We start from the raw sequence: 14,023 nt of genomic DNA, 5'->3' as shown, positions 1-14,023 counted from the left end.
TATGTTTGAGAAGCAAACACATATTAATATTTTCACTTTCGTTGCGAATTTTTTGGCAAACTTAATATTTTTATTATTTTTATGTGTTCTTTTTATTGCTTTTATGTGTGTGAACAAGACTATTTATTAAAATACAGGCACTCTGCAAAAAAAATTAATATTTATCGGCAAAATGCGTTTACGTACATTGTTAAAAATGTCCATTACCTTGTTTATGCCTACGCAAAAACCGTATTAACAAAAACCGATTTGATTCAACATATATTTCTTTCAAGTATTTATACCTCTGTCTTTATAGCGCACTCGATGAAGCCGTATTCAAAAGTAAAGAAAATCTGCTATTTTTATACATTTCTTTAATAATTAATTTACGCGGTTGACAGAAATGTAAGCAAACAATTACCTTGTTTATACCAACACATAAAGCGCTTTGACCCAGTTCGCTGTGATTCAAAACGGAAGCATATATTTCAATACGCTCAGGAGTTCAAAAGTGTACTGACTCGAATTTGTTTTCAAATCGCTTTTTTATTTCTCACATCGGTTAGAAAACAGGTATAAACACATCACTCATTTGACACGAAAAAAGGCTGGTTTTCTTTATACATCACCTTTTAAATTTGAATTATTATTATAACAAATTTAAATTCTTGTTCGCTTCCATTTCGGTCCACCGCGCAAATAAATTATTTAAGAAATATCGAATAAAAATAACAAATTTTGTTTACTTTTGAATACGGTTTCAGCGAGTGCGCTATAACGACACAGGTATAAATGCCTTGAAAGAAATGTGTGTTGAGTCAAATCACATTTTTACAGTTCTTGCGTAGGTATAAACAAGGTAAATAATTCGAATTTATTGTAACAATTACCTTGTTTATACCGACACATAAAGCGCTTTGACCCAGTTCACTGTGATTCAAAACGGAGGCATAAACCAACATTCAACACGCTCAGAAATTCAAAAGTGTATTGACTCGAATTTGTTTTCAAATCGCTTTTTTATTTCTCACATCGGTTAGAAAACAGGTTTTAACACATCATTAATTTGACGCGAAGTGAAAAATGGCCGGTTTTCTTTATACAGCCCGTTTTAAATTTGAATCATTATTACAACAAATTTAAACTCTTGTTCGCTTACATTTCGGTCCACCGCGCAAGTTAATTAATAAAGAAATATTCGAATAAAAATAACAAGTTTAGTTTACTTTTGAATACGGTTTCAGTGAGTGCGCTGAAATGACACCGGTATAAACGCTTGAAAGAAATATGTGTTGAATCAAACCGGTATTTTGTTAATGGGGTTTTTCGTAGGTCTAAACAAGGTAAATAATTCAAATTTAAAACGGACTGTATAAAGGAAACCGGCCTATTTTCACTTCGCGTCAAATATGTGATGTGTTTATACCATATAGGTAATACTTCTATATTGCTAGTACATTCAAAGTACATTCCACAACATCAGAGTGCCGAAATATTGAAAAAAGAAAGAGAGATCCGATAAGAGAATGTACTCAAAATCACAATTTTACTTTTCAAAATTCAGGAGAGGTTTCACAAATTTTCATTTAAAAACAACTCTTATGAAAAATTAACAAAAAATAAAATTTTTGTAAATCTATGAGAAGCGCTGCGGCCGTTGGTGGTGGCAGAGGATAAAAATACCAGTTATAGAAGGACTTGGCATCAGTTGGCATTTCCAATTGGCTTCAATCAGCATAGAAGGGAATCGAATAATATGCTTTATTGGATTCGGCCAACATACAAAATAACACACCGCTTTATGGGTAAATAAGTTTTGTCTTTGTTAGGAAAAGATCTATCTTCCAATTTTTCAGATTTCCAAATAACGAAATAATGNAAAAGGCTGGTTTTCTTTATACATCACCTTTTAAATTTGAATTATTATTATAACAAATTTAAATTCTTGTTCGCTTCCATTTCGGTCCACCGCGCAAATAAATTATTTAAGAAATATCGAATAAAAATAACAAATTTTGTTTACTTTTGAATACGGTTTCAGCGAGTGCGCTATAACGACACAGGTATAAATGCCTTGAAAGAAATGTGTGTTGAGTCAAATCACATTTTTACAGTTCTTGCGTAGGTATAAACAAGGTAAATAATTCGAATTTATTGTAACAATTACCTTGTTTATACCGACACATAAAGCGCTTTGACCCAGTTCACTGTGATTCAAAACGGAGGCATAAACCAACATTCAACACGCTCAGAAATTCAAAAGTGTATTGACTCGAATTTGTTTTCAAATCGCTTTTTTATTTCTCACATCGGTTAGAAAACAGGTTTTAACACATCATTAATTTGACGCGAAGTGAAAAATGGCCGGTTTTCTTTATACAGCCCGTTTTAAATTTGAATCATTATTACAACAAATTTAAACTCTTGTTCGCTTACATTTCGGTCCACCGCGCAAGTTAATTAATAAAGAAATATTCGAATAAAAATAACAAGTTTAGTTTACTTTTGAATACGGTTTCAGTGAGTGCGCTGAAATGACACCGGTATAAACGCTTGAAAGAAATATGTGTTGAATCAAACCGGTATTTTGTTAATGGGGTTTTTCGTAGGTCTAAACAAGGTAAATAATTCAAATTTAAAACGGACTGTATAAAGGAAACCGGCCTATTTTCACTTCGCGTCAAATATGTGATGTGTTTATACCATATAGGTAATACTTCTATATTGCTAGTACATTCAAAGTACATTCCACAACATCAGAGTGCCGAAATATTGAAAAAAGAAAGAGAGATCCGATAAGAGAATGTACTCAAATGACAATTTTACTTTTCAAAATTCAGGAGCGGTTTCACAAATTTTTATCTAAAAACAACTCTTATGAAAAATTAACAAAAAATAATAATTTGTAAATCTATGAGAAGCGTGGCCGTTGGTGGTGGCAGAGGATAAAAATACCAGTTAGAGAAGGACTTGGCATCAGTTGGCATTTCCAATTGGCTTCAATCAGCATAGAAGGGAATCGAATAATATGCTTTATTGGATTCGGCCAACATACAAAATAACACACCGCTTTATGGGTAAATAAGTTTTGTCTTTGTTAGGAAAAGATCTATCTTCCAATTTTTCAGATTTCCAAATAACGAAATAATGTGTATATATATATATATTTTTTTTTTTTAATTAATTGTTGATGCAGGTGCTCTAAGAGGCATTTATGCATCAAAATTGAATTTTGAAAAAAGTTGTCTTACTTCATTTTCGCGGCTAGGGCTCGATATACATTTCAACGTGAAGGAAACATAAGACCGTCAAATTTGTGTTTGTTTGTTGAATTTCCTGAACCGGCCCTGTTATGATATGTGCCATATTCATTCTGGCTGCGTTTCTTTATATATTCCGGATAATCCCATTTCACAGCCGGAATAAACAGAATGCGTTTGAAATATACGTCAACATATCATCAGGAACGTTCTAAAGAATAAATAAACAAAAAAGTTTATTCCAAACATTCAGAATGAATAAAGAAATGCAGCCTCTATGTAGCGATTTACAAATGTACACGTATACTTGTACAATCACAAAAACTTTCATATACTACGTTTATACGCACAGAATAATCGACTTAATTGAAAGCGCATTAACACCGTACATATTTCGCTCTAGTGCTTATACTTACGGCTTTATATCGACATCAAAGTAACCGTCTTCAAAAGCAAATAAAATCAGCTGTTTTCATTTGACATTTTATAAGTTAACATAATGGAATGTGATAAAAATCTAGTTTTATTCGGCATTATAAAATCGTGGCAAAGAAAAAGAGCGATTATTATTAATCAGCTTTTAAATACTGATGCGATTATTTGGAATTTGAGCGGAACAGCTGATCTCCAATTAGCTTTGAGTGAGAGCGGGGTTTATACACTCTTTCTAACTGTCTGGAGAAATAAACTACCGATTTGAAATGGAGTGTGAGCCAAAACACTTCGCTCTTTCAAAGCGAATTGAAATTCAGTTTAAACGTAATAATAGACTATTACTACGTTTATACGCATGCATAAGTCGCTTTAATTCATTTCGCCGCGATTCAAAACATATGTATAAACTGAATTTCAATTCGCTTTGAAAGAGCGAAGTGTTTTGGCTCACACTCCATTTCAAATCGGTAGTTTATTTCTCCAGACAGTTAGAAAGAGTGTATAAACACCGCTCTGACTCAAAGCGAATTGGAGATCAGCTGTTCCGCTCAAATTCCAAATAATCGCATCAGTATTTAAAAGCTGATTAATAATAATCGTTCTTTTTCTTTGCCACGATTTTATAATGCCGAATAAAACTAGATTTTTATCACTTTTCATTATGTTAACTTATAAAATGTCAAATAAAAACAGCTTATTTTGTTTGCTTTTGAAGACGGTTACTTTGATGCCGATATAAAGCCGTAAGTATAAACACTAGAGCGAAATGTGTACGGTGTCAATGCGCTTTCAATTAAGTCGATTAATCTGTGCGTATAAACGTAGTATCTCTTTGGTTTCGAACGGAAAACTCATTGCGATCATATTGTCTTAGCAATATAGAAGTATTACATACATGGTTTATACATATTTTCTAACTGATGTGAGAAATAAAAAACCGATTTGAAAACAAATAGCTTGTTTATACCAATACATTAAGCGCTTTGACCTAGTTCGCTGTGATTCCAAATGGAAGCATAAACCAACTTTCAATACGCTCAGAAATTCAAAAGTGCATTGGCTCGAATTTGTTTTCAAATCGCTTTTTTATTTCTCGCATCGGTTAGAAAACAAGTATAAACACATCACTAATTTGTAGCGAATGAAAATAAGGCTGGTTTTCTTTATACAGCACGTTTTTAATTTTAATTATCATTATAACAAATTTGAATTCTCGTTCGCTTACTTTTCGGTTCACCGCTCAAATTAACTATTTAAGAAATATCGAATAAAAATAACAAATTTTCGATTTCAACGCGTTATAAACGAAGTATATGGTTTTATTTACTTAGCTGTTGTGACTCATTATTGTAATATTATCCGTATTTTTCGGATGTATTCTTTGGAAAATGGCGTTAAGCGTAACTAAGTCCATATATATGTTCCTTTGAAAGTCAATTAAATTTAGATCTGAAATTTCCTCTTACTTCACTTACCATGTATAGTATTTTTTTTTTATAAACATTGAGTTTAACTTACCTCCTGAAAAATGCCACGAACTTGATCCCTCTCAGTAATATCAATACAGTAATACACTAATTTCTTTCCTGTAAGTTCTTGTACTCTACTTAAAGATTCGGGAAGTTTGGAGGCTCCAGAGCTGTAAGCGTTACTCAAATTATCTACACAAATCGCGTTATAACCTGCATTTAGCATCTCCAAAACAGTATGAGAGCCAATATATCCAGCGCCTCCTGTGACCAAAACATTTGGAGGTGACATTTCCAGCTACGTAAATATGTATGTTCTGTAAAAAATTAAGTATATTATTTAATATTTTTTATTGAGCTTTGTACCACGATTGTTTATTAGGAAAAATTGAAAAAGCAACAAAGTCTAAGCGGTAGAAGTTATAGCACTATTTCGGAGATCACCACATCTCCTCATCAGACTTCTTTTTTCTAGACTTCAGCAGAGATCGAACATGCGTTATCAATGTTCAAAGTCAGAAACGATAACCACTGAGCTATGTACATTCCGTAAACTCTTGTTGCTAATTCATTTTCCTTATTCAACCAACTACTATCAAGTGCAGCTGATTTGCCGCTATTTAAACTCGACAGCGTGGTTGTTGTTGTCAATTCTATACATCCATTTGCTTATTTGCTTTTATGTATAGTTTCAGGCAGGCTCTTCCTAAACTATGTAGGAAAATGAATTAGCAAAAAGAGTTTACGGAATGTACATAGCTCAGTGGTTAACGCTTCTGACTTTGAACATTGATTACGCAGGTTCGATCCCTGCTGAAGTCTAGAAAAGAAGTCTGATGAGGAGATGTGGTGATCTCCGAAATAGTGCTATAACTTCTACCGCTTAGACTTTGTTGCTTTTTCAATTTTTCCTAATAAACAATCGTGGTACAAAGCTCAATAAAAAATTAAAAAAAATAAAATTTTAATAAGCCACAATAACATTGACAAATAAGTATATTATTTTCAAGTTTTAGTTTGGGTAAATAGTTGGATTAGTATTGCTTTCGGTTAGTAGATGTTTAATATAATAATGTAAAAGATAATTAGAATAACAGCAGTTTACTTTATTGATCCACGGAAAAGCCTTAGAAAGTGCCTCTATATGTGTAACAAAATCAAGTATATTCATTTATTTATTTTACCGGTTCGAGGTCAATCAATTAAACACGAGATTTTAGTGTTTTGTTTCCAATATATATTAGTTACGCTTCGGTAACCGCCCTCAGGGTAACTATTGACAAACATGTAAAACATAAAATATACATAAACACAAATTTCAAAACTATAGGGAAATTCGCTCTTCTGTGTATTCGTTATATGTGGTGTAATTGTAACTGCATGAGCGTGTGATTTGTTGTTGCTAGAGGTAGATCAATCACACATGCGACAACAACCACATACTCATCCAGTTCCACTTACGCAGGACACAGACGCGCGAATTCCACTAATAATCCCTGCATAAAATCTGACTAGCTCAAAACTAGCGGAGAGCTCTAGCTCAATACCCAAGCAATGCTTTCAACTGTCCAGTTTTCCACGGCGATGTCATTGGCGGTGGCAATTGTTGCCCAGTGCATTACTGGGCAACTAGTTTTTAACCGGTTCCGTTTTGGACAGTTTTTTTATAACAAAAAGTTTTTAAAGATTCGATTTTGGGATATTTTTTTACAAATTCCATGTTTATTGCATATTTTATAAGAAAAATAAAATTTTGTAAGCGGCACGCAACTCACAACTGCCTCCACCGCGATTTGAACTCCGATTTGACCAACGATGCTTGGGTCGTAGGTCTTCTCGCTGAGCTACTTCCATATTGAGAAGTGAGAATTTGTACACATACACCGAAAGTTTCAACTGTCCCGCTCTGCAGCCGTTTTGCACCAGTTCAGAGATAGTTCTGAAATATGTAGCTCGAAACTAGCGCTTTGGCAGAATGTCTCTAAATTTTACTGCAGGGATTAAACACAAAATGCATACATACATTGATTTACACGTCGCTCCGTTTGACGTTGAGTTTGGTACTGTCGATTTGTTTGTAAGCAAGTGTCTGTACAAGTGAGCGCAGTTTCAATGCTTTTCGTAGAAATGGTATAGAATAATTAAAAATAAAAATATATTTTTGTACCATAAAACTCTGTTTGTCTGCAGGAGATTCCCAGTAATCATACCCAATTGTTTATTTAACCATTTTTTCATTGGAAATATAATTTATAGGTCAGCCAAAAGCCCACAAAAACCCCGAAAAATGTAATGGGGCGACCAATAAAAAATCTTTAGTATTAAAAATGGTTAAATAGACAATTGGGTATTATTATGGAAAGTCTCCTGAAGAAATCGAAAAATATTGACTTTCAAGAATTACATATTTCCATTTCTACGAAAAAATTTATTTTTCCCATGTTTAAGCCGCCACTTAAAGCGCAATACGACGGCCGTGCGCGCAATCCTTGGGCGCAGCAGTTTGGCAGTTGACCGACGACCACTCCGAAAATATGAGTACCGAGCGCGCACGGCCACCTCCCTATCATCGTGCGAAATCCGCAGAAAACAGTTCAGCAACTATCAGCGGTTAACGTGCCCCTTTTGAACTTCATATTTTGTCAAACCTAAAAGCTAATTTTTAATAAGTAACCTTATTGTATATGCCCATACATGCATGTACTCCTAACCGTGAAGTTTAAGGTATGAAGAACTAAGCTACATAAATTGAGAATAAACAAAGTTGTAATTTATACATTTAAAATTGAAACAAAGTCTTTCCTTTTATCGGAAAAAGAGTGTGTGTGCAAGGTGAGTGCGAAAGGCGACCATTGGAAATATTCATGGTCCTTCGCAGCCAACCGTGGCCCAGCTCCTAAAGAAAAACAAAAACACTTAAAAAAAAGAAATTAAAAAAAATCCGTACTCGTACGTCCGCTAAACTAATGTAAAATGTATTAAAATGTGGAAAAAATCAATAAATCGATGGCTGAGTGGAAGATCGACCTATCTCGGCAGCCAGTTCAAAAACGCCCTATCTCAGAAAACTTTTCAAGAACGCCCTACCGCAGAATTTGATTGAAAAACACCCTATTTCGGAATTTTATTGAAAAACATCCTATCTCAGAATTTGGTTGAATAACGCCCTATTTTAGAAGTCGGTTCAAAAATGCCCTATCTCAAAGGAAAATACATTGAAGATAAGCTGAGATAGGGCGATTTTGAATCGGCAGCTGAGATAGGGCGTTCCTCAACTAAATTCCGGGATAGGGCGCTTTTCAATCAAATTCTGAAGTAGGCCGTTCTTAAAAAGTTTTCTGAGATAGAGCGTTGTTCAACAATTTTCTGAGATATTGCGTTTTCGAACTGGCTGCCCAGATAGGTCGATCTCCCACTCAGCCATCGAAATACAAAGTGTTCAAAAAGCAAAAGTGCACGCATACATGCAGTGCTACATATTCAATACACATATACTTACATATCGCTAACTCAGAGTAAAAATAAAAATAATTAATTAATAAAAATACCTGCAACTGTTTTGCACGAAGCAAATTTGATATAATTTGAATGCGAAAAATATTCATAAAAAAAAAACTTTAAATAAATAAATAAATAATCCTGTGGAAAAAATTCTCTGTACCAATATCTTTGTGCACATGCATACATTTCTGGCAAATTAAGTTGCAACAAGCACAGCAACAAAGCGCAATCAGCAGCCATCACCCAACCAAGCCATCACCATCATCAGCATCAGCGGCAACAACAACACCAGACGCAAGAATAGGAGGGAATCGAGCTACACACATCAGCCAAGCAGCCATCATCAGCAGCAACATCAGCAGCCAACAATAGCATCAGCCGTAACAGGCAAAGCAAGGAGCGTACTTACATATACACATAACATAAAGAAAAGTAGTGAGTAGGCAAATTTTAAATTTCTTAAAAACTAAAATAATATAACTCATTTTCTCAAAAGTTATTATTAAATATAAACTGCCAACGAATATATACATACATATACATATATATAATTTCATAAAAGGCGCATTTATTCTCGCCAAAAACGGCAATTTGCCGCTATTAAAATTTTTGTAGAAAAATTCCGTTTTCCGGAAAGTGGTATATCTCCACATACCGCCAATCTTATATATATATAAGTATATGTACATATATTCAAACTCTGATATATACCCCAAATTAATTCCGTTGCAGTTTATATGCCTACTGTGTCACACTGTGCAAGAACAAAATATTAGCACATTAAAATCATATACTTTCCTCTGCTTACAAATTGTTGCCGTTGGTCGCATAGTTCGTTGAACTTGGCTAAACAAAGTGCCGAAAACATAAGTGCATTTTTTCCCCATATACCATATGTACATACGTAACATATAAGCATTTTTACAAGTTGCATTTACTGCAACTATTCGCATAATAGCTAAGAGAGTCGCTGTTGTTCAGCGGACAATACAGTCCACATACAAGAATGATAGAATACAATATTGCGCCATAGAGAGAGGATTTTTGAGCGTAATTTTTGCGTGACGTCATCGTAGTGCAATTGCGTGAGAGAAATGCCAGAACGCATATAAAAATATGTAAACAATGCAGAACAATGTGTTAATTTTAATATTACATGGCCCAATTTTGCAGGAATCAATAAATATACAAAGATTGATTAATTAGGAATACGTAGCAATAATTTTGGACATGTATCCCTTTAGGTAAGTACGATTTTTAGCATATGAAAAAATTGATGTATTAACAATGTTTGCAATTTCCTGTATACCAAGAGGAAGGTGTGCCACAAAGTGAATTTTTGGACTCGCCATTGTAAAAAGCCATGCAGAGTGCATATTTATATTTGTGGGCAGTAGCCAACCACCCTAAACTCCACGCTGTTGACTCCACAGCTTTTATTTGATGACTTTTGTACCATTTCCGAGAGGGTGCATGAGTTTGGCTTCTTTGGAAACAAATATTGTATGTAAGTAAAACATAATTTAAGCTGAACTTTTGAATGTATAATAATTTGGGCACTGTTTTGTATTCGGTACGTAACAGCGCGGTAAGATGCCGTTTAAATTAGCGCCTGGCGACCTTATCCACTGGTGCATTACCTCATACCAGCACTAAAAATATTATTTTCAATATCTTCACTAGTAAAGTGCTTCATGCACACATAGCTCGATTTGGTGTTTAACCCTCCTCGCAGGCAGAACTGCTTCCACTTTTTCGCCAGATTTGCGTCCGTAGGAACCGAAAAAAAAACTTATATCGCACGCTTTCCTTTTGTTTTCACTATTACACTTTGCCACGGTACACTTCATTTTGCTTTGTAATGTCTCAATAATTGTTTAAAACCACGCAGAACTATTAACGCAAATTTGATTTTTTCGTATGCTCACAATCAACAATTGCACCAATATGACTTCACGCACACAGCTGATTCTGTCAAAATCACAAAAGGCGGATTAACGGTACCGCGATAGGCGCAATCTCTATTTCTCTCAATCGTGATCCACATATACCAAACGCACTCTAGCTTATTTCATATCTTTCCACCTCGCTTTTCTCTGCTGCACTCACCAAGCTCAGAGAACGTAAGTCAAAGCCCGCTCTCCGACTTCAATACGTTCGGTACCAAGAACTCACCTCAGCGGTGAGCGGCTCTTTACGTATTATTATATCCACTTGTGCATTCCCGCACACAAACATACATACGCACTGTACANAACCGAAAAAAAAACTTATATCGCACGCTTTCCTTTTGTTTTCACTATTACACTTTGCCACGGTACACTTCATTTTGCTTTGTAATGTCTCAATAATTGTTTAAAACCACGCAGAACTATTAACGCAAATTTGATTTTTTCGTATGCTCACAATCAACAATTGCACCAATATGACGTCACGCACACAGCTGATTCTGTCAAAATCACAAAAGGCGGATTAGCGGTACCGCGATAGGCGCAATCTCTATTTCTCTCAATCGTGNTTCACGCACACAGCTGATTCTGTCAAAATCACAAAAGGCGGATTAACGGTACCGCGATAGGCGCAATCTCTATTTCTCTCAATCGTGATCCACATATACCAAACGCACTCTAGCTTATTTCATATCTTTCCACCTCGCTTTTCTCTGCTGCACTCACCAAGCTCAGAGAACGTAAGTCAAAGCCCGCTCTCCGACTTCAATACGTTCGGTACCAAGAACTCACCTCAGCGGTGAGCGGCTCTTTACGTATTATTATATCCACTTGTGCATTCCCGCACACAAACATACATACGCACTGTACAGTAAAACCCGCTTAAGTACCTCACGAAAAATGTCAGCTTTTTGAGGTACTTAAGCGGGTTGGGTACTTAAAAGAACCCGCTTAAGTACCTCGATGCGGGTACTTAAGCGAACATAATTACTGATATAGTTACATCTTCTTGTTAACTTACATAAATACTTGAATAACAACATTTAATGAAGTATACATAGTTTAAAACCAAAATCCTAGCAATATTTAAGCACATAAACAAGTAAAGCAAAACTTTATTAAAAAAAATGCGTGTGTAACACCGTACACATGATAGAAGTTAAACTTCTTAAAAAAGGTGTGAGTACCAGGTACCTACTCATGAAATTGGATGTGTAGACATATATTTACGGTTCNTAGAGAGAGGATTTTTGAGCGTAATTTTTGCGTGACGTCATCGTAGTGCAATTGCGTGAGAGAAATGCCAGAACGCATATAAAAATATGTAAACAATGCAGAACAATGTGTTAATTTTAATATTACATGGCCCAATTTTGCAGGAATCAATAAATATACAAAGATTGATTAATTAGGAATACGTAGCAATAATTTTGGACATGTATCCCTTTAGGTAAGTACGATTTTTAGCATATGAAAAAATTGATGTATTAACAATGTTTGCAATTTCCTGTATACCAAGAGGAAGGTGTGCCACAAAGTGAATTTTTGGACTCGCCATTGTAAAAAGCCATGCAGAGTGCATATTTATATTTGTGGGCAGTAGCCAACCACCCTAAACTCCACGCTGTTGACTCCACAGCTTTTATTTGATGACTTTTGTACCATTTCCGAGAGGGTGCATGAGTTTGGCTTCTTTGGAAACAAATATTGTATGTAAGTAAAACATAATTTAAGCTGAACTTTTGAATGTATAATAATTTGGGCACTGTTTTGTATTCGGTACGTAACAGCGCGGTAAGATGCCGTTTAAATTAGCGCCTGGCGACCTTATCCACTGGTGCATTACCTCATACCAGCACTAAAAATATTATTTTCAATATCTTCACTAGTAAAGTGCTTCATGCACACATAGCTCGATTTGGTGTTTAACCCTCCTCGCAGGCAGAACTGCTTCCACTTTTTCGCCAGATTTGCGTCCGTAGGAACCGAAAAAAAAACTTATATCGCACGCTTTCCTTTTGTTTTCACTATTACACTTTGCCACGGTACACTTCATTTTGCTTTGTAATGTCTCAATAATTGTTTAAAACCACGCAGAACTATTAACGCAAATTTGATTTTTTCGTATGCTCACAATCAACAATTGCACCAATATGACTTCACGCACACAGCTGATTCTGTCAAAATCACAAAAGGCGGATTAACGGTACCGCGATAGGCGCAATCTCTATTTCTCTCAATCGTGATCCACATATACCAAACGCACTCTAGCTTATTTCATATCTTTCCACCTCGCTTTTCTCTGCTGCACTCACCAAGCTCAGAGAACGTAAGTCAAAGCCCGCTCTCCGACTTCAATACGTTCGGTACCAAGAACTCACCTCAGCGGTGAGCGGCTCTTTACGTATTATTATATCCACTTGTGCATTCCCGCACACAAACATACATACGCACTGTACAGTAAAACCCGCTTAAGTACCTCACGAAAAATGTCAGCTTTTTGAGGTACTTAAGCGGGTTGGGTACTTAAAAGAACCCGCTTAAGTACCTCGATGCGGGTACTTAAGCGAACATAATTACTGATATAGTTACATCTTCTTGTTAACTTACATAAATACTTGAATAACAACATTTAATGAAGTATACATAGTTTAAAACCAAAATCCTAGCAATATTTAAGCACATAAACAAGTAAAGCAAAACTTTATTAAAAAAAATGCGTGTGTAACACCGTACACATGATAGAAGTTAAACTTCTTAAAAAAGGTGTGAGTACCAGGTACCTACTCATGAAATTGGATGTGTAGACATATATTTACGGTTCGGCAAACCATTAGGCGATTGAGTTACATACATAGGTTTGGTTACAAATCAAACAATAATCTCATTTCATCTTATTAATTTTCTGATATACATATAATTTATTTATTCATTTTCCGGTAACACCACCTTATATGAATTCGCGCTTCTAGCATCCATAGGACCGGGTTGTAATGGAAGTAATTGTATGTTTAACAAATAACTTAAATTTTTTATAATGCAATCAATAAGTCCTTACGAATTCGTCATTACCAAGGCACTAAGTAACGTACGCACTTTTGTTTGCAAAATGCATTTATTTACGTTGAAAGAAGACAAATTCCTTTGTTCGGCATTTATTCTTNGTGCATGAGTTTGGCTTCTTTGGAAACAAATATTGTATGTAAGTAAAACATAATTTAAGCTGAACTTTTGAATGTATAATAATTTGGGCACTGTTTTGTATTCGGTACGTAACAGCGCGGTAAGATGCCGTTTANTGAATTCATATATTCATATCGTAGCAAGAGTATAAAAACATAAAATTACCTTATAAATTAAAAGCATAAGTATCACATGTATGCGTAGTCCAATTCACGAAATCATTTCATCGATCTGAGTAAAAACT

The 14,023-nt window shown here is 35.0% G+C and overlaps 1 protein-coding gene across 2 annotated transcripts in view; it reads right to left on the bottom strand.

Moving 5' to 3' along the window:
* Positions 1 to 14,023, bottom strand: part of Gale (UDP-galactose 4'-epimerase) — an 87,860-nt gene that overhangs the window by 48,610 nt on the left and 25,227 nt on the right. Inside the window, exon 2 of one of the 2 annotated variants that reach the window (XM_017618883.1) lies at positions 5,196 to 5,463. In XM_017618883.1, coding sequence (XP_017474372.1) covers positions 5,196 to 5,438 — 243 coding nt within the window. In that variant the 5' untranslated portion in view covers positions 5,439 to 5,463. Of the gene's footprint in view, positions 1 to 5,195; positions 5,482 to 14,023 lie in introns of those variants that run through there. The other variant, XM_017618882.1, reaches the window with a different exon arrangement.

The sequence above is a fragment of the Rhagoletis zephyria genome, unplaced genomic scaffold (assembly GCF_001687245.7).
Source record: "Rhagoletis zephyria isolate East Lansing unplaced genomic scaffold, Rhagoletis_zephyria_1.1 Rzeph_scaffold_01735, whole genome shotgun sequence".
NCBI lineage: Eukaryota > Metazoa > Arthropoda > Insecta > Diptera > Tephritidae > Rhagoletis > Rhagoletis zephyria.
This window is presented reverse-complemented; position numbering and strand designations above follow the sequence as displayed.